The 27,046-nt window shown below is 47.0% G+C and overlaps 1 protein-coding gene across 1 annotated transcript in view; it reads left to right on the top strand.

Annotated features, from left to right (window-relative positions):
* Nucleotides 1-19,789: 19,789 nt before the first annotated feature.
* MEGF9 (multiple EGF like domains 9) overlaps nucleotides 19,790-27,046 on the top strand; it is a 73,740-nt gene continuing 66,483 nt past the window's right edge. Inside the window, exon 1 of the mRNA XM_044992164.1 lies at nucleotides 19,790-20,395. Coding sequence (XP_044848099.1) covers nucleotides 19,924-20,395 — 472 coding nt within the window. The 5' untranslated portion in view covers nucleotides 19,790-19,923. The remainder of the gene's footprint in view (nucleotides 20,396-27,046) is intronic.

Below are 27,046 nucleotides of genomic sequence, written 5' to 3'. Positions count from 1 at the left end.
CTCCACTGAGCCAATGCAAAATGTGTTCTCAGTTGCCAACTTTCACGTGGTAAATAAGCCCCCCGACTTTTACAATAAGTCAAAAATCAAGCAAATCCCATTTCAAAACAAGGCCAAAACAAGCCAATCCCTAAGAACCTAAACACTCTCTGTGACTAGATCCTCCTGGCGTGCAGTCTGGGACTGTGGTGGGCCCGCTGTGCACCCTGACTCTCTCCCCGCCTTGCCCCTGCTTGTCGGGAGCCGATCAATAAAAAAAAAAGAAGCAACAAGCTACAAGCCAACCAAGCTACAAGTCAAAAACCAGCCAACAAGCAACTCACAAGCTAATTAAGCCAAAAACAAGCCCAATTTCTGCGTTTGTTTCCTGGGTTTGGCATGTCAGAATGTGTTCCCCAGCTGACTATTTTCTCTTTTCATGAGCCAGGTACTGTTTGTACCTTACTGCCAACCAGCACACTGAGGCATAATGCTGCGTTTGCAGCAGCTGCTGTGAAAGCTTATGGAATTCTCATGGTGATTCACTTCTCATGCTTTTTCACAGGGTCTTTTGCTCTTTTTCTTTATTTGCAATTTATTTATTTGATTGAAAGTGGTGGATACAAGAGAAGATGCTACTGAGGTGCTGGGAAGAAAACACAAACACCCAATCCCAGGCTTGCCCGACAGGAGAAATTAGAATGAATGCCAACCTAAGGTGGGATTTTCAAAAGCACTCACTGTTTACTTTTATGGGAGCAGAAATAGGCCAACGCTGAGCTCTTTCGAATATTCCAGCCTTAAAACCACATGGCAACCCACAATGTAAAACTCGCCTATATATTATTGTAATGTTTTCATAAAGAGGTGTGATCTGAGTGTAAGTCTTGGGTTGCCAACATTGTATTCCAAAAATAAGGGACTGTTTTCTTAGCACCCCTGCCCCAACCATCCTCTCAATATTATTATTATTATTAATAGTAATAACAATAATAAGTAGTACTCACCTACATTCACCAGGGGTATTTCTTGCAAAAAGCAGCACTCAGCAACTCCCGACCTTGTACTGCAGAGATGAAAAAATAAGGGACGTCCCTTGTAATAAGGGACTGTTGGCAACCCTAAGTGTAACCCACGCCCAGTTCGTGTGGTGCTTGTTGTAATAATTGGGCCTACACATGTACCATGTGAGCTCAACTGTAAAGAGTGAGTGGAAGTTCAGAAGATGTCACGGTAACCTAAAACGACAAATGTTCAGGCAAAAAAGACTGAATTCATCCAAACAGAAAGTCCTACTGATATAACTCAAGGGCTATGTTAAAATCATGCCTGGTAAATAAGAACAGTATGATACCAAAAATCAATGGACCAGAACTGGTATGTTGGAAATGAGGTCTAATTGGTGGACAAAATAATGAGGAGATGGGCTATTCCACCCATCATTCCCTTTTGGGGTCCTTCAAGAAAGAGTCTGGGGAGAGAACTTGGCTACTGGAGTGAGTTTCACATCCTGGCTGCCACTCCCACTGTCTCCTGGGACCCCAGGCCTTCATCATCCCACTCTTGAAAGATGTTCTGCCCTGACTGGGCCAGAGAGAGGGAGCCAGATGACATCACCACCTCTATCAGTTTTGGCTAAATCCCAACACCGCCTCAGATGTGAGACTGGCTTTTCTGTACCACTGAGCTCCCCCTCACACAAGCCATGAGTCTTTTTTCTCCCCTACTTCTTCTCTTTCCTATTTCTCTCCCCTTTTTCCTTCTGTCTAACATGAGTCTGGCTCAGCTGGTGAACACTCCATATTTTGCAACGTTGCTGTGAGACTAGGAAGAGAAAAGGCCGCTACAAGCAATGCCTGAACCAGCCCGATGCTGGTACAAGTTTGCCATGTCTCGGAGTGGCTGACAAGATCATGTGGCGGGCTTGTGTCGTCCCCGCTGTTAGGTTGCAAATGAAAGTCCACACCAGAGACAGAAGCTGTATTTTGTATATTTTCTATTCTTTTCTTTCCCCCTTTCTGTGTTTGTCTTGTTTTGTCTTTTTTGGAAACAGGATTGGACTGTAACATCAACAGCAACCACGGCTCCATCTCAACTGAATTCTTCTCTTTTCTTCAGAAAGGACAGTTCTTATCATCTTTGATACCATCTAAAATTCCATCAAACAAGGGGGATTTTTCTTCTAAAAACTCTCTCCAGCTAAAGGGAAAGGGAACAAGGGATGTTGTTGTTAAAGTGAAAGCCTTGCGGAATACTTTACATTTCAAACGCTTTTACTGGTTTTCCTTCTTTTGTGTATCTTTAATAAAAAGTTAAAAAGATATTTAACTGTGTGTTTGCCATGGTACTAAGCAGGGTGAGCTCTCTGTATACCAAACCCCAAACCTTGTTTAAAACTGTTTAATGCTGGACAGTGACTGGGTTATATTAGCATATCTTCTATCTAAATGAATATATCATACTTGGTCCCCCTCTAGTGGTGGCTGGACCACATACTGAGTTGATGAACCTGCAACAGCCTTGGCTTTCAGAAACAGGTCTGTCAGCTCAGGCAGTAGCAGAGGTTCATTCTTTAAAAAGCCCAAAGTTTGATCCCAGCTGCTGACAACTCTTCCAGTGCCATAAGCAAAGGGGTGGAGCCAGGAGGAGTTCTAGGAGATGCTTGGTTCTGTCACTGATACTCACTATGGTCTTGGCTAAGTCACTTAGGCCTAATGCTGCCCTGACCGGCAGTGTGAGAAGGAACAGGAATGCAGGGCAATCTGCCCTTTGCTCCAAGAATCCTGCTGACCAAGGCAGGCTCCCATGTGCTGGGTGCATCCATGAATGCATTGCCAGGCACTGTTGCTCTAGAAAGAAGCAGGCCCTGGCAATAGGTTTGTCAACCCTCCAGGATTGTCATGGAATCTCCATAGATTAAAGGTTAGTCTTTAATTAAAGGTTATGTCTTGTGATGAAATCATCCAACCAAAATCGGCAACCCAACCTGGCAACCATGTGCCACGCAGTCCTCAGGATGTGCACTCTCTGGCTGAACATGCTCTCTTGGGACTGCAGTGCGTGGACTGGCAGGGCATCAGGTCTCTGTTCCTCATGATCTCCCAAGCACTACAGAGACAGTGACCTCCATGCTATGTACAAGGGGGAGGATCCCTCTGGCAGTCAACCTCTGTGCTTCACTTTCTTTCCCCAGCTGTGAAGTGGCAATGCGCTAAATCATAATAATGACAACAAACCTTTTATAACTGCTTCCCAGTGAACAATCGGCTGAATAGGAACGGGTTTGTGTGCCAGCGGCAGTGCCCCACGCCGAGTGCCCTGCTTTCCCATCACTCCAACCCCCAACTCCCTTAGGCATAGAGTTCTCAAACTCTTCTTAGTATATATAGCCTCTGCACAAGACACGGCCTGGCCCCCTCAGTCCGGGGTGACTGCTGAGATCCTGATGCTACCCAGCCTACATGAATTTTCATGGTGCAACACTGACATTCAGTGGCCAAACACTGTAATCTCAGATAACTGTCTCCTTGCACAATGTCCTGCTCTTTGTCTACCTGAAAAACTTCTCCGGGAGAGACAGAGACTCAACAGGTCCTTGAGTCTGTTCTGGGGAGCGCAGCTGTTTGTTTTCTAACAGATAAGGGGTGTGCCCTGTTTGTCGCAGAAGAATGACCTGCTCGTCTCCTCAGGGACAAAGAGCTTGTTCTCTTCTCCTTGTCCCGTAACAGCAGCGTGTAAGAAGGGCCAGACTGCTTGCAGGGATGGGAACATCAGCTCCAAGATAAAGGGCAGAGGCCTGATTCCCTACCTTGTTATACTAGTTTGATGCAACTGAGTGTAACTCAGCTAAAGTCAACCCAGTGGTCTAGTGAACTGCCAAACACCAGTCTGGGGTAGCCCAACATTTATGTGCGTGGTCCATGTACTTCTTGGTGGGAATATGAACTGAGCTATCTCAGGTCTGACCGATTCTGTTATTTATTTTTTTTTGTATTGTGTATTTATTTTTGCTGTTCATTATTTGCGTTATTGTATCACGTACGAGCCATAGTTGTACACCCGGACCCCACTGTGCTGGGTGCTGTACAAAAGCAGAACAAAAAGAAAGTCCCTGCCCCAAAGTACTTCTAATCTAGCTTGGCCCTTTTCAGTTTTTGTTGCTCTTTCTTTTTCCCTATTTTTTTATTGTTGTTTTTCCTTTCTGACCTCTGCTGAGTCCCTTAGTGTCTCCCTTTTTCCAGGCTCTATCCCAACACTGTCTGCATCCAAAGAAAAAACCATTGGTGCACAGTGACGAGCACACTGTAAGGACCTAGTAGAAAAGGATAAAATTAGTGCGACCCAAACTGTAAGGCCTGATCCTGCAAATCTTTACTCACACAAAGCATGGCCAATTTCAGCAAATCTGGAGCCAAGGGCCCCTGGTCACAAAGGCACAAAACTCAGTGTCTCTTCACCTCCACCAGCTGGGGAGCATGGAGTTATATCCAGAGAGGGGAAAGGTTGCAGGGGTTGCATGCAGAGCTGGTCCATGTATGTGTAACCCTTCTCCCAGACGGAGCCAGCAGCAACCAGGGTTCAGTTCAATATCTAGGGGTTGCTTTCCATCGATATGATACAGAACTGTCTCGAGCCCCCAACCAGTAACCTGGGAAAATTACACACCACCCCTGGGTGCCTCTGAGAGGCAATACTTCCCCTCTCGCATGCACAGAGTCTGAGTGTAGAAAAGAAACTTTTAATAAAAAGAGGGATGTAACTCAGCGCTGATTTGGGAAAACACCACAAACAAGGTTCATAAACATAAACCATGAGCAAAAGACCCACCCCAAATAAGTCGGGCAGGTTCTTTTCCCCCTCAGGTTCTTAAGTCCAGCAACCCAAAAGTCCATTTAACGGGCTCGTCCCTTCTCTGCATCCCACTCACAGTTGCTGTCCTTGGTCAGTGCAGCCCCAGAGTTCTGCAGAGTTCACCTCCCACCCTGGGTGGAGAGGGGGGCAAGGAGGCACCTCATTCACTCCGCTGGTTGGGCACTTCACTGCCCCTCTCTGCCAGCCATCTTGCTGGCTGATTGCTGCCCCTCTCTGCTAACCGCCCTGCTGGCCGCTCGCTGTGCCTCTCTACCAGCCGCCCTGCTGGCCACTCGCTTCGCCTCCTAGCCACCCTGCCAGCCATGGTTCTTTTCCGCTGGCCGTCCCACCAGCCGCGGTTCCTCACTGCCTTACCAGCTGCTCGTTCTGCTCCCTGCCTCACCAACCACTCATTTACCATCCGACTGTCAGTCACCTTCTGCTGCCACCTGCCTCTCTGCTGTGACCGCTGCACATCAGTCTCTTGGGCTATGTCTAACCTGGCAATTGAATGACAAAACTTCTGTCTTTCAGAGGTGTTAACCCCCCGGAAGACAAAAGTTTTGCCGGTGACAAGCAACAGCGTGAACAGCGCTTTGTTGGCAGGAGAGCTGACAAACAGCAGCTAGGCTGCGCGACTTTTAGCGGCACAGCTGTAGCGACACAGGCATGTCGCTAAAAGCTGTGTAGTGTAGACACAGCCTTAGTAATTTTCAGCTCTTTGCAGGCTGGGCAGAAACACTGCTCCATCTCAAGTGATTTCAGCTCTGATTGAACACGTAAATAACAAGGAGGCTCCTAATGAAGCCTATTTAGCTCTTTCTTTGCACTGTATCACTTCCTCACTAACCACTCAGGTGCATCGTACATTAGCCTGTTTTATGGCCTTATAACCCAGTCATGCCTATTGAGAGTGGGCATGGCAGGGGCAGTGGGGACTTCTTCTGGGGCTAAGGATAGTGAGGGTTCCCTTGAGCAGCATGAAGGCTTCTGGAAGGGAAAGATGAAGGGGTTAAGAGAGAGGGAGAGAAGAGGGGGAAAACAAGAGAGAGCAAAAAAAGATACAAAGGAAAAGAGAAAAATAAATGTCAAAGGAAGAAAGACCAGACCAATGAGGAGGGGAAATGGGAGAGAGTCTGAGTGGCAATTGGATCAGAACACGACCTGCAAGAGGAGACAGGAATGAGGAGAGTGCACTAAGTGCCAATCCTGCACATCCTGCAACAGGCACTGAACCCCTCTACGTGACAGCAGAATTTCATGCATGAGCCTCTGAACCAGGGACCAGATTGTGCTGCATAGATCTGAGTGCAGAGCGCATGGGCTGCATATAGATCTGCCCCCGGATGCATGGAAGTGGGGGGTTCATCCACCTATGATTCCATCCTATAGAGTTAGCCTGGGGACCAGAATGCTGGGGAGGGGCAGGCCAGGGGTGGAGACTGTAGGGAAGTTAATGGAGCCTGATGCTTATTAGACTCTCCTGCTGATTACTCTGTGCTGGGACAAAAGACCTTGACAGCACTGCTCCAGTTAAGCTACCTCTGGACATCCCAGAGCTGGTATTGAGTCTTCACAGGGACTGTGTCCATGAGTCAGGATCGTTGGGTTAGGCCCATGATCACGGGCTCCAGCTCAAGCCTCCCAGCTTTTGGTCCGGGCACCAGTTTAAAAACCAGTTTACTTAAACCAGGGCAAATTCTATGTGTAGACAAGGTTAAACCCAGCTGAGCCGCAGAATGCTGCGGAGAGTTAAAACTTTTCTTTGCAGGGCTTTTCCTCCCCGCTCTCAGTTCTCACCAGGTCCTTTGTCCTGGACTGAACAAAGGACTCAATCCCCTTCCACGCTAGCTCTCACTGTCACTCTCTTGGCCCTGTTCCCACTCTACTCAGCTGAGAACACTTCCCGCTTTCAAGCTGTTTAAATTCATCTGACTGCCTGTTTCCTTTGCTTCTGACAACTGAAGACCACTAGATCACCAGAGCTACCACTTAGTTCTAGAACAAAACAACACATGGTGATCCCCTGGCGGTTGCATGCAGGGCTGAAACTCAGTCCAATGCAACTGACACAGCTGCAAAAATAACAACATGTCATCAGGCTACACCAGGTCACTAACTAAAGGACCCTTTGGAAGAGCTGAAACAGCCCCAACATGCACATAAATGTTAGATATGGGCAGGGACGGCTCCAGCTTTTTTGCCGCCCAAAGCGGTGAAGGGGAAAAAAAAAACCTGATTGAGCTGCCGCTGAAGAGGAAGAGATGGAGTGAAGGACCTGCCGCCACTGAAGACTAAAGTGAAGCGCCTGAGCTGCCACCGAAGACCTGGACATCCTGCCCCAATACTGGATGGAGTGCCGCCCCTTTGTATTGGCCACCCCAGGCACCTGCTTCCTCCGCTGGTTCCTGGAGCTGGCCCTGGATATGGGCCAGAACCACAAAGCTGCACCCCTGTGAATTTCAGGGCCTGTGTGTTTTGGACTTCCATTGGACCCTTCTGGGTTTGATTCGGGATCAGATTCCAAACCAGTAAGGGGCTATTTTCTGATTCCAGTTTAGATGCAACCAAACTCTCTCAAGAAAAGCAACTTTTGGACACTGAAATGGTATTGGAACAACTCACACAATGTCGATAGCACTGAGTCTAAACCCAAATCCTATTTGTCATTTGGCTTCGAACCAGCCTGAGCCAAATCTGGATCAGGAGCTAGTAGTTTTCACCTTGGCCTATCTCTACACAGAACCATAGCAGCTAAATGTTGAAAACCTCGATTGAATCCATCCCCACTTCCACCATCACTCCCCAGTCACTGCATGATTGGGCCTGCTCTACAGTATATTCTCCAGTGCTTTATCCAGGCTAGTTTTAAATGTCTCAAGCATTGTGGCTCCCACCACTGGAAAGGCTATTCCATAGTTTAATAGCTCTTGCCAATAACCCTGTTTTTCAATATTTGATCTTAACATACACTTGCTTACGTTCTTCCGATATCTCCTAGCTACAGATCCTTATACCACCCGAAATATTCCTCTGGTTAGCTAGTGCATACAAGCATGTCTGTATTTTTTCTGCTTGTAAAGATCGTTTAATTTTAGATGCAATATAAAGTCTTCGCACAAACAATTCCGGGCTGCAAATACCCATCGTTACTCCTGTTCAGAATCAACCCAACCACATACATTAGTTCTTCACAAAATCCCAACCACTTTTAGTTCTTCACAAAATCTCTTCCATTGCCATGTTGGAGGAATGCTCAGAGAAGCTGTATTTAGAGAAAATAATCTCCTTTCCTGACTAGAAACCCTATTTCCTCCATCTTCCACCTGGACTAATCAGATAATATGCATTTTGCACAAGTGCAAAAAAATAAAGAAGAAAATGTTAATGTACATATTAGGTGGAGCATCAAAGCAATGAACAGCAGCAAGGAGAGAGATGGCAGAAACGGGATCATGGCATGTAGCTATCTGCCACTGAGTCGGGATTGGACATTGCTAACAAATGGGAGTTTTACTGTTGACTTCCTTGGAAGCAGGATGGATCCCTTGAGATAGCCTCAAGCCATAACACCAACATTTAGGGGTGTTAGAAATTTGAACCTGGAAGAGGATCCAAATTTTGCAGCTAGCGCTGTATCTTTATGATGGGTTGAACCAAAATCCTGATCTGAACTTCTGGGTGTTCTGCATCTGCCTCTGGATCTTCAAATCTTCTATCTCTGATTTAGCAATTATTTCACATCAGACAGTGTAACAGAGTAGTGGGGTGCAAACAGCACAATTAATCTCCCTCTCTCTCGCACACAGAGTGGGAACTGGGATTAGAACCATGCTGCTTTTGGTTCAAGAACCACTGACATCTTCCATGTGAGCTAAAGGGGAGCTCTTGTAGCTGCTATTAGTACAGTGGTAATAGGTTTCTTATTCTCTCTGTGAGATCCATTACAATAAAGATGCCTGGAAAAGGCCAATTACAAAAATTACATTGATATATTTGGAAGGGATTTGGTGGGAAAGTGATGCTTCATGGGAATTCTGTGATCTCCAGTATCCCATAGATTTCAGTTCAAGGAGCTTGCCTCCATGTTTTTGTTTCAAATAACCAGGAGGCTTTGCTGTTTTGTTTCTTTTTGTTATGTGTAATAAGGGAGGCCTTTCCCCAATGGGTTTTGAAGTGTTATTTTAGGGGATCCTGCTCCATCTCTAAGAGGGTACAGCACAGTTTCTTTAAACTGACACTTTTTGTGCCCCTTCATTCACAGGTACAAATCGGATATAAAAGGGGGAACACGGCAGAAGGAAACCTTACTGGTGTGATGGCCCTTTAAGAAATACAGCCAGAATTCTAGAAGCTGATGGTTCTCTGTCAGTTTGGGAGATAGAAAGGAACAAAATGAGGTTAATGGGGCTGCTCAGTTCTCTCTTGGAGCCAAGAACAATTAGAGAGGGAAAATCTGGGTGCTTGCCTCTGGCTGTGTTATTTAGAGAGAAATGTCTGAGTGTGCAAGCGAGTGTGTGTGTGACAAAAGGAGAATCTATGTGTAAAAAAAAGAGACTCTTTGTGTGAGAGAGGGGGAATCTTTGTGTGTGCTTTTGTGTGTGAGAGAGATGTGATGTAAAACACCTTTATTCATCATATAAAAAAGCATTGTACAAATATTACCTGTTATCCATTACAATATACCCGCAGTAAGGAATAAATAAAGATAAGCCCATCCTGTGCAAACATTACACCTGGATCACTAAGACGTCACCATCGTCAAGTTCACGAAGGACATTATTAACACCAGGTTTGCAGATTACAAATCACTTACGAAAGACATAGTCAATCTGCAGCTGGGCTGTGATCAACGCCCGGAATAGTGCCAGCACATCAAACCCCTCTGTCCCTTCCACTGTCCTTGTGAGGTTTCAAAATGGCCAGTTTGGCCTGACAAAAGACAGGCCTTGTACGGTTGCTGTATCTTCTATTAGAATAAACAGGGGCCAGGAGAAAATCAGTTCCAAACTGTTGAAAGGCCACTGTAAAAAAAATCAAAGACAGGAATCAAACAGGCAATGGAGTCAAAAATGAAACACCACATCTGAAGCCGTAAAAAAGGGGCACTGCGCAGACACCTCGGGGGAGTTGCGGTTCACAAAGTGATTGGTCACTACAATGCTGTGCAAGACCCCCCAGACAAGTTACCAGAGCGCTGAGGGACAAAAAGCTTGTACTGCATCCTCCAGGGCAGCGGTTCTCACTGTGGGCCACATATGCAGCTCTCTATGTGTTATGTGGGCCACATCCATACCATGCATATACTACCTGTATGGCCCGGAGGCTGTCACATGGGCTGCAGGGTGTGCTGATTGGGCCACAAGTGGCCTGAGGGTTGAGAACCACTGCTCCAGTGGAACGCAGTCACCCAGGGTCAAATGTATCCACCAGGAGGCATCAGGGAGACCAGAGAGGGTGGAATAATGCTGCAGGTTGTCCTATGCCGTAGAAATGTTTCTTGCTGGAAAACAACATTCTGAATTCTGAGACTGCTGTAAGAGGATGCTGTCAGAATATGAAATCCTTCAAATGAAATGTGATAGGAGCCCTTTCTGGCTTATTCGGGGTCTGTTCAGAAAAGGTTAAAGTAAGGGGGAGTGTTTCCAAAGTACAGAGGGCTGGCAGGTATCCAAATCTTACCTCACTCCCCTTACTGCCTTTCAGAATCTCCCCCTAAATTTGCAATGATACTTCCTGGGCTATACCATTTAACAAGGGGTAGTGGTTGAAGTTATAGAAATAAGGGCTGCTCTGAAGGTCCAAGATGTGTCACCCATAGCCCATGTAGTGGCCTGGGTGTACTGTTCACAGAAGAGTTGGATCTGGACCATCCTAACATCCCACCACCATCTTAGGGACTTGTACTTTGGCATTTGCTGCTGCCAATGCTCCCAGGGCACAGCAAACACCTGGGTGAAATTCAGGTCTTGCAACAATTTGGCATTAAAGTGCCAGTGGGAAGCACAAAGAAGGACACACTGAAAGAGACATAGCGATGGCCAGAAGAGTAAGAGAGCGACATGGAGGACCGAACAAACATACACACGCTGGATTTCACAGCATAAAAACAATCCAGTCTAGCCCCTGAGATGTGGGTAGGGGTGGCCTTCACTAGGATTGCTGCCTAACAGAGGGTGAAAGCACCTCCAGACATCCACTAACCCAAAGGTCTGCCAGAGACAATGCAGCTCCCTGGTTGAGTGAGGGCATAGCTCCTCCTACTTCCTGTCTAAAACATCATTAATGGTGCAGCACAAGTCCCCCTCAGGACAATAACACTGTTGGAGTCACAGCCAAGCAGAGCTTGGGCAAGAGCCTGCAAAATGACAACGTGGTTCTGCCCCAACATAGTGGCATAGGCAGTAAAAAAACTCAACAGCACCAACACATGCTTCTATCTTGAGGGGCCAGCCCTGCATAGTCTCCTTCAGAGAGTCGCTGCGCCCCCCACATCACTGGGGAAAAAGAACAGCTACCCCAGTACTGACATTAAAGTTGTGGCTCAAGAAAGCCTCCCCTTCTCTTTCCTTCAACCGGTCCCTCTGTTTATCAGGAGCCAAATGTGCCTCTTGCAAAAAAACAACAACCCTGGCCCGTTTTTGTCTCAGGAGTTCAGAGAGTTGTGACCGGCACCCACAGGGGTTCAAAGAGCCAAAGCTGGGCAGCACCGTGGAAGCTAGAAGAAGAAAGCCAAAGAGTGGAGAGAAACCATGGAAAGGCGAGCAAGTGTTACTCAGGCAGAAGTGAGCCTTGGAGGAGTCTATATGCCTGAACAGTCCCCGGAGAGCTTCATGTTTCCTGCGATTGAATAAGGTATCCCTCAAACCAAGGGCAGTCAAGAGGACAAAGCACAGCAAATCGAGGAAATAGGTCTCAACTCCCTGTTTCCCTTTCGTGCTAGCTAAAAAAGTCCAGCTGACTGGCCAGGACACTGGGTACAAGCGAGGAATCAGAGAGGTCAGGGTTGTCCTCTTCATTAACCTTGGACTCAGGGGTGAAAGTAACATTCCACACTTACTGGTACGGGGGCCAGGCCTCAGGCGGAAGGGGTGGGACTAGGGGTCAGCGTCCCCCAGCCAGCCCATCCACACTGCCTGGCCTGTGCCACCCGGGGCTCCAGTGGCAATTTAAAGGGCCCGGGGCCCTGGCTGCTGCTGCAGTAGTGGCGTCCGGAGCCCGGGCCCTTTTAAATCGCGGCCCTGGGGCAGCTGCTGCTTTGCCCCCCTCACCCCCCGTCACCGGCCCGGTGGGGTCGGGGGGAGAGCAAAAGGGGCAACAACAGGGTCCTTTGCCACGGCAGGGCCTTAACGTCAGCTGAACACAGGCCGGTACTGATGGCCACTTTTTACCGGTACGCCATACTGGCCCGTACTGGCTTACTTTCACCCCTGCTTGGACTACACCGACTCAGAAGGACATTGTGCTCCTGCTGCAGTGTCCCCACTCCTCACAAGGGATATGTGGGTGTGACCGGCACATCATTTAAATCCGACTTCTCAGAAACACGGCACAGGGCAGCGATTCACTGTGGTCACGGCAGCATGCAGGATTTGAAGCCAGAGTCCTCATCACACCTGGGGAAACAGGGCACCCCTGGGAACCCCAGGAACAGAGCTGCTACCCAACGCTGCACAATCTTGTTCCCCAGGGGCCTGTACGGCTCCACCCTCCACCACAACCAGCAGCTCAGGTGCCTCCAAAGTTACCCTTTACAGAAAGGAAGCCACAGAGAGATGGTAAACCAGGAGAGCAGGAAAGCGTGGAAAATAATATTATAGCAAAGGCAAGGTCACCAAGGAATACTATGCTGTTCATCACAGCCATACTGAACTCCATGGGGACAGTAAGACTAGCTCAGCTAAAAAGCATCTCTGTTAGCAGGACAGCTGGCTAGAAAATTGTCGATGGAACAGTTGATGGAAAATGCCGTTTAACTGAAATCTGTTTTGCAGGAATGTGTCAGTTTCAATCAAAGTTAAGGCAGGAAAAAGTTTACATGAATTGTTCCAGTTTTGTTTTGATAATGCTGAAATGTTTTATTTTGATAAGGTAAAAACGTTTAGTTTTGGCTTCATTGTTTCTCTTCCTATTGGTTTTACTTTACATTTATATTATGTAATATATTTGTTTTTGGCATTATTGAAACCTAGCAATTCAACATTATCAAAAGGAAATCTTTTAATAGTTGCGAATCAGACATTTTCAGAGTTTTCCTTTTGTGGGAAATTTCAAAAGTTTGGCTTTTAATTTCTATTCAGAACAAAAACAAATTTCAAATTGTCAATATTTCCTGCAGGTCAGAAACTGGAATTTCTGTTCAGCTGTAGTTAGGAGTATAGGGTCTATGACCCACAGTTAACCAGTTCTGATCCTATCCAGTAGAGAGCTGTGATAAACATATTTAGGAGGCATTTTATGACAGTATTTTACATTTATAATAGCTCTTTTATTCCAAAAAAATAAACTATGGCCCCGATCCTGCAAGCTTGTATGCACGTGCTTAACTTTACAGAGGTATAAATTTAACATGCTTAAAGTTAAGCACCCGATTAAGAGTTTGCAGGATCAGGGCCTACATGCAGAGCATATAATACGACTGGAATGCATCTACTTCTTTGTTAGAGAGCAGTTCCAGGTGCAAAGTCAGCAAAGAAGGAGAAATGCTACTCTTGTGGAAAGGGTCAAGAGAGCTTTTAAATTAATATGGACACTTAGCAGCGAAGGTTTCCTCCATTTCTCCCAAATCAAACTGCATAATGTTCAATTCTTTGACCTAGGAAAGATGAATTTGCACTAGTGAAAACAACTGCACATGGTAACAGGGACTGCTAAGCCATCCCCTCCAACTCCAGCAGCAGAGGCTGCAGAAAAAGTGCTCCTGGGACAATCTTGCTGGACAGCAAACTGATAATTGTGTTTATTTGTAAATTACAAGGGGCTTGCAGCTCTCCCTGGCCTTCCTTCTGTTTTTGTTTATATTCCCATTCTGAGAGTAGCTGACTGCTGCTTTGGTCTCTATATTTAGGTCTGGCTAGCTGGCCAGCTGCAGCACTTGTGCTGCTGTCTGACGAGCTGCAAGAAGGATGTTGGGCTTTTGCTAATTAACTAAGTTTATTTTGCAAATAGGAAATAGGGAGTGGCAAGGCCATGCAGGCGACTGCAGATCTGAGGCTGCCAAGCATCTCTGCAGTCACAGAAAAGGGAGATTCCTTCCGCAGCTACCTCCATGGTGATCCCCAGCACACAGGGCACAGGTTGTGCACAACTCCATTTATCTCAAGGCTTTGCCGTGATCTGACAGAAAAGCATCTAAATTAGTGGCTGTTTTATGGTGAGGCAAGATTTTTCATGGTTCCTATGATGAGGGAAGCCGTGAGTCAAGTGACTTGTAAAGCAACACCACTGCTGTTCTGGAGTAATTGTTTCATTTCTGCAAGAAATATGCTGCATGGTATTCCCTGTGTGTCTGGGGTAAGGGGATATGGTAATCACTAAAGGAGAATGAACATATTGGAGCACAAAGTCTCAGCTCAGCTCCCTGCAGCGTTACCAGAGGTGTGCTGCATGGTCTCTGCTTTTGTAAGCCTGATCCTACAAACACTTAGACACATGAGTAACTCTACTCAGGTGAGTCGCTCCTCTGAGCATCCATGTGAGTAAACTCAAATGAGAAACAGAAATGTCTGCAAGATCAGGTCTTAGTGAAACTGGGAGGGATCCATTTTGTGTACAGTTTTCCTCCTTGGTGGTTTGCTACAGGAGAGAATCCTTTGCATTAGACTGATGGCTTGTTTACCTTGGGGTTTTTCAGTGTAGCCACACCGACGTAGCGCTGCTGGTGTAAACTCCTAGTGTAGATATGCTCCACTAGTGTAAAAAGTGACTTGCAATCATGAGACTTCTTGCCCTGATTTCAAACCCGCTAGACTGCACTGGTGCAACTATTTGTGACCCTGTTGCAGTGTAGACACTAGCAGTTTACACTGGTGTTTAGCTACATGATTGCTGAAACTACAGTGTAGACTAGGGGGGCTAGGTGCCCGGTTTTCGACTGGACTTTCCGGTCGAAAAGGGAACCCGACAGTGTCCAGTCAGATCTACTGACTGGACACCCAAAGTCCAGTTACTACAAGTGGTGGAGGTGGGGAGGCACTGGGTTATCCAGCCCCTACTCAGCTGGGGCCACTGCCTACCTTCATTGGGTGACTGCAGCTCCCTGCCTTGGCTCCGCAGGCAAGTCTCTCCTGACCTGGGTGGGGAGATGGGGTGGGAAAAACCAGCGAGTGATGGGGGGAGGGCTGGGTAGGAGTGAGGCCTCAGGGGAAGAGGCAGGGCAGGGGTGGAGGCTCAGGGGAAGAGGTGGGGCAGGGGAGGTTCCGGTTTTTAAATATTACCAGGTTGGCAACCCTAATGTAGACAAGCCCCAAGAGAACCATGAAACCCTCTGAGCTGGAATTGTAGTTCACTGGGTTCCACTTTTTTCGAGCCTAGGTGGGGCCTTAGCTGAGATATGGGATGTAGTTTCAGAGTGAACCTATAGAATAGAGTGAACTCCTCAGGGGTTCAGGAGCCAAATTAGCAACCAACATTACTTAAAAGAGCCACAGTACTGTGAGTTCATTGTTTCATTTATTATAGTGCTATATATTCATATTTAAACAGTATGACAGGAAAATATTTAATATATAGATAGATATTCTCACAGCAAAATGACTGACCAAGCATTATTATTTTATCAACTACAGTCAGTTAATAACATAGTAAAAGCATCCTGATTGGTTAATAATTAATAATTAAATCACTCTGTGTTTTAATATCATGTGCTGCAGAGCCGCTTGCGAGCCTCAGTGTGAGTATCCCTGGTATAGACGGTACACCTCTACCCCGCTATAACGCGACCCGATATAACACAGGTTCGCATATAGCACGGTAGCAGCAGGGCTCCGGTGGTGCTTTAAAGGGTCCGGGGCTCCGGCTGCTGTGGGGAGCCCAGGGCCCTTTAAATCACCGCTGGAGCCCTGCCACTGCTACCCCGGGGCTGCGGCAGTGGGGCTCCGCCAACGATTTAAAGGGACTGGGGTTCCCTGCAGCCGGAGCCCTGGGCTCTTTAAATCACCGCTACAGCCCTGCCACTGCTACCCCAATATAACGGCGTTTCACCTATAACGCAGTAGGGATTTTTGGCTCCCCACGACCGCGTTATATCAGGCTGGAGGTGTATTTTATTTAAGGGACACCAATGGCAAGTTAAAAACATATCTATTTGTCTGTCTGTTTTTATAATATGTTACTAGCACTACCTCGGATCGTTAAAACATTTCAACACTAATGCTGTTTACTTTTTGCATTTCATTAATCTCCAAGAGCAAAAACAGGGTCAAGCCTTTTGCTTATGTTTCAGATGGACCCGTAGTTAGTTTCCCATTCTGATTCATATGCACTAGCAGAAAGCTGTGATGATTGGGTTGCAAATGCTGCAGGGGAACATCTACATTTGAACAATAAAATCTTTTGTAAATTACAGTATATTTTAAAAATTATTATTGTTAACGATATTCATCAAAAAGTGGGGCCTAAACAACTTAATTTCCTTTTAAACCCAGAGACTGTTAACACAGAGACTAGAGTTCTCAAGGTAACAATCGAGGGCATCTCGTGGCCAGGGAGCGATTTCTGAACAACTCTGGTTACTCCCACAGGTACAGTCTCTCCAATTAAGGAGGAAGGGATCATTACAACAGCAGCAGCTGCCAGAATGTTGCTATTCATATTCATGCAGTAGGAGAGGCGGTCTGTACGGATAAAACATGGAAGGGAGGTAACAATAATGCTTTGCATTTGTACAGTAACTTTCTCCAGAGGATGATTTTGAAGTGTTTTAAATGAATGTGTGTTTATGGAGTGTGCTTTTTAAGGAGCAGAACCACACACTGACACCTACATTCACAAGACTGGCTGTGAGCCTTGCTCTTTAGTCACATTTGTAGATGTCTGCGTTACAGTCCTTTCTGGGATCTGCCTCCCGAAGAGGGCGCTGCAATGTCAAACTCCGCTTAATACTCACAGACTTAATGAGGGTTGTGCTGCAAAATGCTGCTTGGTGCTTTGAAAACTGACTCCGCAGAGAGGATTCGTTTTTCTTGCGTTGCAATTAACATTGATTTTTAAAAAATGGTTTTGCATCATGTATTTTGTTGGGTGTCAAAATGAACTTGTGTACTTGTCACCGAAGCATGAGAGGTGGGCTTGGGTGGTTTGGGGCTTGGGAATGGGTTAGAGCTAGAGCTGGTAGAAATTTTTTCAATGGAATGGTTTTCCATCGGAAAGTGCTGATTTGATGGATTCCAAACGTTCTGTGGGAACATGCTAAAACTTGCAGTGAAGACCAGCTTGTTTACCTGGAGGCAATTGGCCAGCAATTGGCAATTGGCAATTGGCCATTCTGGAATAACTATTCTGGAATCGCTAGTCTGATATACGGTAATTTAGTTATTCTGGAATAGCTCCCATGTAGACACTCTGTTACAGAATAAAAGTGATTTTATTCTGGAATAATTACCCTGCTTTGTGAGTGTCCACACAGAGAGCTATTCCAGAATAGCTATTACATAATACCTAGAGATCAATTCATATGGTGCTTGATCTGCAGGGAGGCTCCGTCCCTTTGGGATTTGCTTTGATGATGATGATGAGATTCTGGAATAGCTATGCCAGTCAATTTCCTCCTTGTATAGACAAGTGTTGAGATAGAAAGGGAGTTATTATCTAGGCTTTGGTCTGAGTAAGGGAGGGGAAGGAATGTCTAATGCTGCAGAGGCACCTGTTGAAAACTGCTGCCTTCAATAAAACTAACAGCACAATACAAATTTCCTTTCAGATTGGTAGTCGTTTTTGATGGGGATACACAGCTAACAGCCACCTTCATTTCCTCCTCTTGCTCTGGTCTCTGCACTTTCTTCCATGCAGTCCTGTATGCCTGTAACTCCCTCCCAATCTCCCCATCCACTCCTCTCCTCTTTCATTGCCTGATCCAAACCCCATTGGAGTCAATACCAGGAGTGTTATTGACTTCAGTGGGCTTTGGATCAGGCCCTCAAATCCTTACTCAAAACTCATTTTGTCCAGGCGTCCTATTAATCCCACAAAATGTGAAACCATAGGATATATGCCTCACATCCCTATGGCACATTAGGAGGGTTCAAATCCAGATGGATGAGGGGCTGCTGTGTCACTGCTTGCCCTGCATCCCTTACAATGTTTTCCTGCTAGAGAGAAAGCAGAGACAACCAAATGTGGAACCACAGCATATATGTCTAACATCCCTACTCACCCTCTCATTTTTTTCACATCCAGTTCCCCAGTCTCTCTTTTCTATCTGTTGTCTCTTTAAGATCCTCAGGGTGGGGATGTTGTTGTCTCCTTACTTATTTGTAAAGTGCCTAGTGCACCTTGGTGCTATGTAAATAATCATGAGGACACAGGACTGACAGGATCATCAATAGGAAAGGGTGACAAGGATGCATTTTCCAGCACCGCACATTTCTTTTTTGAATGCAGCCTGAATTATTAGTGCTTATAAACAATACCTAGTAATCACATTGCAAACATCTGCATTGCTTCTAGCCCTGGAGGGTCCCCAGTGGTAGATGATGTTCTGTTCTACCTGGTAGGACAGAGCTTTTCCCTGGTAGGCTGCAGAAAGGGTGGGTTGCTCCCGCATTCCCCCTTAAAGGTTACTCCTGCAGTATTTATGGGCATGCCTCTCCCACTGTAATGAGCAGGTGTCTGGCATGTAAACACACAGCAGCGCCCAGCCACTTGGGCACACGTGCCTTTGTGTTTATCACAGTGATGTTTTTCTTCATTAGTGACAAAACAGAACAAGGCTGCCAGTAGCGCTTAGGAGCAGGGCCCGGACTCCGTTTTATGTTTGCGAAGCAGTGACCTCCCTCTGGGTGCTCAATAAATAATTAATAGCCATGTCAGTGTTTGTTTGGTTTTTTTGCCCACGGTGGTGTCAATAGTTCTCCATGACAGTGCAGTCTGACCAAGGTCACTTCCGAGTATCTCTTTCCAATACCCTGAATCACAATCTGTGGCCAGTGTTTTGTCAACCTTGATGCTCATTTCAAGGCGTTGTCAGCCTCAATGGCTCGTTTCTAAGAGGCTATTATCGTTGGAGTTTTAATAAGCAGCACAAAGAAAGAGCAGGAGAAAGGGAGCATTTCAAAGGGGGAGAACTGAGGCACAAAGATTAAGAGATTTGTGCGTGACAGCAACTCTCTGTCAGAGCGAAGAACTGCCCCCCAATCCTCCGAAGAGCCATCGACGGCTGTAACCACAAGCCCCTTCTTACGCTCATGCACTATCCTTCTTCACTACGTCAGAGCCTGCTGTGCAACCTCGCCGCTGGAGCGGAACACGGGCACGCTCCACCCCAGAGGTGGCTGCATTTGATGCGTTTGGATGAAAGAGGCGATGAAAACACACGGGAGCCCGTTTCGAAAGCACAGAGACGCGCCTGGCCGATGACACGTTCTCCGCGCAAGCCAGGCACCTGCCCCCCCCGGCTTTGCTAAAATACCGGCGGAAAATTGATTTAAAAAGCCAACGAAGGGGAAAATCCCGCTGCAGCGTCACGGCCCCGGTCCCAGCCCGTGGCCCCCCCACCAGCCCCCCAGGGGGACGCGGGCGCGGAGGCGGCTCCTTTGTTAGCAGCAGCCGGCGGGGCCGGGCGCGCCTCGCCGCCGCCCGTGTCACTCCGGTAACACACAATGCAGCACGGCCCCGCCCACCCGCTCGCCGGCCATTGGCTGGGCGGCGCCCGAAGCGGAGCCCCGCCCGCCGTCACGTGGCCGGGGCCGGCTCGCGATTGGCTGCGGCGCCCCGGCCGGGGCGCGAGGCGCGGGGGGCGGAGGCAGGAAGGGCTCGCGGCCGGCTGTCAGGGCGAGCGGCTGAGGGGATGGTGTCGCGGCCGGCGGCCGGGCAGCGCTCATCGCACGGGGGCGGCGGCGGCGCGGCGGAGCGGATGGCGGAGCCCTGCGCGGCGCCATGAGGGTCCCGCGGAGCCCGGCGCGGCTCGCCCTGCTCTGGCTGGTGGCCGCGCTGGCCGCCGGCTCGCTGCCGCGGGAGCCCGAGCGGGGATCCAGCCCGGCCCCCGGCGGGGAGCCCGGAGCGGCGCTGCCGGCCACTCGCCCGGCCCCCGGCGCGGCGGAGGGAAACGAGCTCAGCCCCGAGCTCGCCGCTCCCCAGCCCACCTTGGCCCCCGCGCTGCCGCGCCCCGGGAGCCCCCAGCCCAGCGCCGCCGCCGCGGGGGAGCCGGACGGGGCGAGCCCAGCGCCGCCGGGAGCGGAGCCCAGCCCCGGCACCGCAGCCTCGCCAGCCGCGGCGGGGTCTCCGCTGCCCAGCCAGTGGGCCCCGCGCCCCGACGGCACCAGCACCGGCCTCCCCGCTGCAGTCCCGTCCCCACCTGCCGCGGAGGAGGAGGAGGAGGACGTGGCCGGCGGCGGCAGCAGCAGCAAAGGTGAGTCCCCTCCCCGCCCTGCCTCTGCCTCTTCTCCTGCCGGGTGACAGTCCGGGGACCCGTAGCTTTAAACGGGAAAGGGGCGATGAGGAAGATGCTCAAGGTGCGCAGTGATGCCCGAGGCTCCAGCAGCACCAAAGGGAACCAGCCCCGGTCCCTCCCTCTCCCCAGCTGCTGGCGACGATGGAAATTTCTGCTGATGGTGGCAGATATAGACAAGCCGTGAGAAAAATGTGCTTCCACTTTCCCCTCCCCACTTCCCCCACCAAGAAATCGTTGGCAATAATCCGATGGTCAGTGGTCAGCAAAGGGTCATTTTCTTTTTTAATTCCTCTGGTTTTCTCACCTCTCTGCTTTTCTCTTTTTTCTTCTGGTGGTATATTTGGGTCATTTATGGCGTTTAAAATAGAAGACCCTGCAGTGGGATTTTCAGGATCAGGTCAAATAAAGTTTTGTTTAAAAATAAACAAGGGATAGGTGTAAACTTGATCAGTTGCACATTAACAGAGGGTGGAGGCTTTTAGCTTTTCAGTCACTGCTATTTCTCCTGCATGTCTGTGTTGCTGACATATGGACAGTAACAACAAATGGACACAGGATAAAACCCTAGACAAGAGTGTGAAGCCTTATTCTAGGCAGATGCCTGATGTCCGGTATCTACCTTAACAGACACTTGCGGTTTTTACCTTTTTATTACATTTTGGCAACACTGCTCATGCAAATACAAAAAATTGAGTTTAACTGAGCTGAAATATACCCAGTATTTCACCACTGGTTTTTTATAAATGGATGTGAGGGTGAGAAAATAAATGTGGAATTTTGTTATGTACACATACTAACCTTTACTATGGGGTTGATCCTGCTCTCATTGAAGTCAATGGGAATTTAGAAATTGGATTAAATAGTAGCAGGTTCCATGCCCCTATATTAAGTAATGCTTGTACAAGCAAATATTAGATTTTTCTATTGGCCAGGGAGCCACAAGGAGGAGTTTCATTTAAAAGAAACTTATTTTTAGAGCCTTTTATATTCTAAATTGTACATGGAGAGGAGGGGGATAATTGTTTGTGATGCCTTCAAGCAATGGTTTCCAGAACAAATAGTGCAAATAAAGATGCACTGGGCTCCAATTCTGCTCCCTTTGAACTTGAAGACAAAACTCCCATTGGCTTCAAAGGGAGCAGGATTGGATTCATACTGTGTTGATAAAGGAAGCATGCCAGCCATAATGGGGGATAGGGGTAAAATCTATACAACACCCATGACACACCTATATATATAGAGAGAGAGAGAGAAGGCCAACCTGGGCTGCTTGTAGGAGAATACATGGAAGAAGTATCTTTGGTATAATCACAAGTACAGAAGATGATGATTGATCCCTGAGTGTGCAAAGGATGGGGAGGGCACAAGACACCTTCCCCTCCATCTTGAGTTAATTGTGCAGGGGCCCAGGAAAAGATGCTGGGTGCAAGAATAGCTCCTGGCTAGAGCAGCAGCACCCTTAAAGGGGCAGGGAGGAGTGTGGAGGAGGGCATGATCCTCCTTCCACCCTATCCAGCAGAACTGAGAAGGTTCAAGGGGAGACCACACTACACCTTTAGAGATGTAGCAACCAGTGTGCGCCCACTGTAAGGCATTGTGCTCCCTGGCCAGCACCTAAAAGGCAAGTTGGGTCCTAAGAGTAAGAGATTCTATGCCCATGTCCACATGCCAGTGACAGAAAATTCATGTAGACTGGGGTTTGTGGTACTTGTGTTTATGTGGATGCTGTCTAAATTCTATATGTTGGGGAGGAGGGAAAAGGATATGCAAATGATGAGTATTTGCTGAGACTTTGTGAGGGAGCCTGGGCAAATACAATGCCTAATTTTCATGTGAGTAAAAAAGGCCTTCAGCTTTTTTCCATTCTGGGAAGTATCACAACATAGTCATAATCAAATCTAGGGCTGATTCTGCTTCCATTGAATTCAGTGGAGCTATACCCAGTTATACCAGTTGAGTATCTGACCCTTATTTTTGTATTGGCTCTTCCATACATCCGCATCCCCCAAATGCCTTAGAGAGCCATTATGGGATAGTGTGAGATACGAAGCAGCAGAGGCCAGGGAGAAAAGCTGTTTTCAGATGAGATTTGAAATGATATGGAGAATTAGCAAGGTGGACCATACACTCCTCTCCAGAGCTTTCATGTTCTCATCCACCCGTGTTGGAAACTCAGTTTTCTTCTAATGAAAGTAGACAAAACTCTATTGAAGTCAATACAGCTGTTCCCATTTACTCCAGCAGAGAATTTGTCCCTATAATTTTAGAAATGAAGACTATTTAGACAGACACACATAAATACCCCCAACATTGAAGATTTTTTTGAAGAAACTACGTCAAGTTCCGGACAGTGATCTGAAACAGGGCAGTATTTTGCTGTTGTTTCTTACCACTTCAGCAGTCAGTGTCCTGAGCAGATGATTTTAGTCAGCTTTTCTTACATGGCTAGAAATGCAGTTTGTGGGAAACTTGGATTCTTCCCCTTTCACACCGCCACTTCCCTTTTGTTTCTGTTGGGTTTTGTGTCTTTATTTCCTTGTGAAGATACAGGTTGGTTTAAGGTTGGAAATGATAGATTACACTAGGAGAGGGTTGTATTTTCTCAGAGCAGAAGCACCTTCTCAATTGTACAATAATTACACTTCATCTGCTCTGTCAACAAACTAATTGAGTGAGTTGCAGTTTCCAGAATGTGTAGTTTGATCCTGAGGGCCTGAAGTATCGAGAGTGAATAGACAGGTTGCTGAGTCATATAAAGTAAATAATCTCCAACTGGTTTTATGCATAATGTTTCTCTGCTAACTGATTGAAATCTGTTAGGAGAGAAGATGACTTATATTAGGAGCAGCCACTGTAGCTACCACCCAAAAATGTTTATGGTCATGCCTAGAAGTACTGTCGTGTATCACCTCCAAAATAGGTAATGCAGCATCAGAAAGTACTGCTCCTCTATTACACAGCCCCCAAAAGGACTACTACTAGCAGCAGTATCTTGGAAAGATGTCCAAAACCCTCACTTTTTAAGGCCAAGAGAACCAGGGCCTCTTGATTTTATGCTTTTATTGAGACAGTGAGTGAGCAGTGCTGTCTAGTTTCCATATAGGCAAAAGTACAAGTATTATGCATAGGTGATGCAAGACATGAAGGAAAGCTCAAAATTTAATGAGGATCCTCACTCTTCCATGTTCTGTGCATGATTCTTCCCTGTTCCATGTGTGATTCTTGCATGTTTGCTGGGATGGGAGAGGACTGGGAGTCAGGGATTCTTGAGTCTAATCCCAGTGCTGCCTCTGACCTCCCCTCCCTGCCCTGGGGCAAGTTCCTCTCTGTGCTTCAATTTCCTCATCTATAAAATGGGAACAACAATACTTCGCCTACCTACCTCAGGGATGGAAAGACAATTTGTTAATAATGCTTGTGAAGCTCTTAGAAGTTGGTAAATGCTAATTATTATTAATAGCTACAGCCAGTTGATCTCTGCGTTATTCATCTTTGGTGCCTTTATACCGCAATGATGGGCACCCTAGAAACACCTCCGTGGACAGGTTACACTCACTCTTGCATGTTGTTTGTTAGTAAAGGCAGTTGAGTTTGATTTGTGGAGGGTTTACTGTACAGTAACAGATGTAATGGGTTTAGGCCACCGAGTCCGGAATACATGAACCAGGAGAGCGGCAATATAAGAACGTCTCTCTTTTTTTTGTGTGTGCAAGTATAGTTCATTTTAATTGGAGGCATATACCTGATTTCATATAGAAAAGCCTGTTCGACTTGCAAAGTTGGTATACATGGTAGGCACAGCCTGATATCAGCATGCACCGTAGTTAATCCATATATTTTTAGTCCTGTTCTGGTCTATGAAGTGTCACTGGGAATCCTGTAGGGGCAGAGATTCATTTTCAAACAGTCATGTGTGGTTTTAACCACACGACTACCATTAAAATCAATGGGCATCAGAATAAATCCCTCCATCTTGATTCCTTTCCAGAGCCTCGGGCCCAACACCAGAAGATGGACAGGCAGATAGACCTTTTAAATGCAAAATGGTTTGCTACACAGAAAATAGATGCATTGCTACCTACACCTCAATCCAAAACCCTGAATCCAGACATCTCTGGAATTTTGAGGTTATTTGAAATCTGAACCAAGATCCAGATTTGAGAAACTACCTCCACTTTTGCAATGGTTCGAACCAGATCTCTAGCTCAGTACCACCAAAATTTTGGGTGTTCAGAATCTGGTTCCAGATCTGAATTTTGCAACATGTACATTTTGGGTGTACAAAAAAAAAAAATCCTTGTTCTGAGCACTGATCGTGAAAGGTACCTGAAGTGATTGTGGATACGCAGCATTATTTGCATAAGCAAAGCAGATCTTGGTATATTGAAATGTGGGGTATCAGGCAAAGCAATATATATGGACAGTAAGTGACCTGTGTAACCACATTTAGAGTACTACTGTATCTGCTGCTTTGTTACTGGGAATAGTCTATCCAGATTGAAAAGGTGCAGCCGAAAGCAGCCAGATTGATTGTGTCTGTGTTAGAAAGAAAGATTAGCTAATAGACTTTGCTCACAAACAAGAGACTAAGGCAAATCCCATAGAGGGATATAAAATCCTGGAAGGAGTACAGTACTTCCAATCAGCTGACTTGTAAACAAGAGATGTTTTGGGAGTGGGGCCATTGAGGGCATTTGCAGCTCTGTTTCCTTACTCATCCAGACACCTCATGGCCCCGATTGGGTCCCCACCTCTAGTTTGCCATTGGCTGTGTCCTTGAGATTTGTGCTTCCGGGAGATGTGCATAAAGGGGAAGGCAGGGTGGGATACGTATGGGGCTGGGAACCAGGAACAGCTCAGGTCTAAATCCCCGACTCAGCCATAGGCTCCCTTTGTGACCTCAGGCAAGTTACATGAACCTGTGTCTTGTTATCCCTCATCTACCGAGGGGGAAACTAACACTTGCCCACCTCACAGGGGAGGGGGGTGGTACAATGTAGTAATTTAACATGGACAGCACTTTATAAATCTGGGCTAACACAAAAAGCAGCATTGTAAGGAAAGAGATTGGATCCAGCTGAACAGTCCCAACATTTTATAGAATCCCACCCACTATCGCATCAGACTTAAGCTTCTTGCATCACATTTTCAAAGCTCCTAAATGCCACTGGGACGTATCCTGCTAAGGCACTTAGCTGCATTTTGAAAATTTTATCTCTTGTCACCAAAGCGCTACATAACTCCTTTGCCTCTACTTATTCATCTTCCTTTGTCAAGCTTCGTTTGGGCTCTGCAACCTCTCCGCTGCTTTTGCCTACGTATTTATCAGCTTCTCACACAATCTCTTCTGTTCCTTCTTCCACAGACCCCTCTCCTTTACACTGAATGACCCCCTCCCAGCTGATCCGCGTCTCCCTACTCACATTTAAATCCTCTTAAAGACCCACTTCTGCTGCAGTGCTTACAGTGAATTGAGCCGACTTGCGTGTCATTTGCCTGTTGTTACAATGCCCTTTCCTCTGTGCTCTGTCTGTTTGTCTTTCCTTAGCCTGAGCTTCTTCTTGAGCACATAGGAAGCGCTGAATGCATAGTAGGTGTTACCTTAGGGAAATAATACTAAGGGCTGTTTGTGAGGTTCTCACGTGACGTTTAGATTTGGGCCTATCTTTAATAAAGAACTGAGGATCAGTTGCTTTCCAAGTACCTGAAAAGCAGGCAGCTGTTGGCTGTGTTTCATGGGGAAAGAGAAACAATTTTGAGGTCTTTTTATTCAAATACAGGCTAGCATGGAAACTTGAGACCTGGACAGCGTATTCCCCAACACTCTTTGCTTTCCTTTCTTCCTCCATCTGACTGAGGCTGATCTTTCTCTTGTCTGCTCACATAGTTGCAGCTCTCTTCCCTAGATTTTCACCACTGGATGAGTGCCATGACCTTCCTCTTGCCACTGCTGCTGGGGGTTGGTGTATCTCAGTATGGCATGGCAGGACGGTAGGGCTTCACAGTGGTCCCTTTTGAGTGCATTAAAAGATGTAATGCAGGAATTACTGGGTGAGGTTCTGTGTCCTGTGTCATGCAGGAGATCAGACTAGATGATCATAGTGGCCCCTTCTGGCCTTAAAATGTATGGATATTGGGATCTCTCTGGTGCTGGGAGACAACTAAGCTAAAAGCAATCCAAGAAGAGCCTGATAGCGCCTGCCTTATCTTAGACATAAGGGATGGGATATGATATATATAGAATGACCTATGGGAAGCTGCTGCAAGCCGGCACAGGCCTATCCTCTTGCTGAGCACCTGGAAATGCAGCTTACGCTCGGTATCATTTGAAAGCTCGGGATTTGCAGTTCAATGTGGCTGCCGAGACGTCAGGGTTTCAAGGAGACTTCACCAGGTTTTTTTGTTTTTTTTTTAAGAAATGGAAATTGAATTACGGCTGTGAAGGCTGGGATGTAAGGAATGATCATGCTACATAGAAACCATCCTGGGAGGGGCCAAAGGAGTGAGGGTGTTTGTTATAAATCATGAGCCTCCTATTGTGAGTCTGAAAAAATAAATAAATCCTGCTGCCTCCAGCAGGAAACAGAACAACCCTGTACTCATTGCTGC

Source organism: Mauremys mutica, chromosome 18, assembly GCF_020497125.1.
Source record: "Mauremys mutica isolate MM-2020 ecotype Southern chromosome 18, ASM2049712v1, whole genome shotgun sequence".
Lineage (NCBI taxonomy): Eukaryota > Metazoa > Chordata > Testudines > Geoemydidae > Mauremys > Mauremys mutica.
This window is presented reverse-complemented; position numbering and strand designations above follow the sequence as displayed.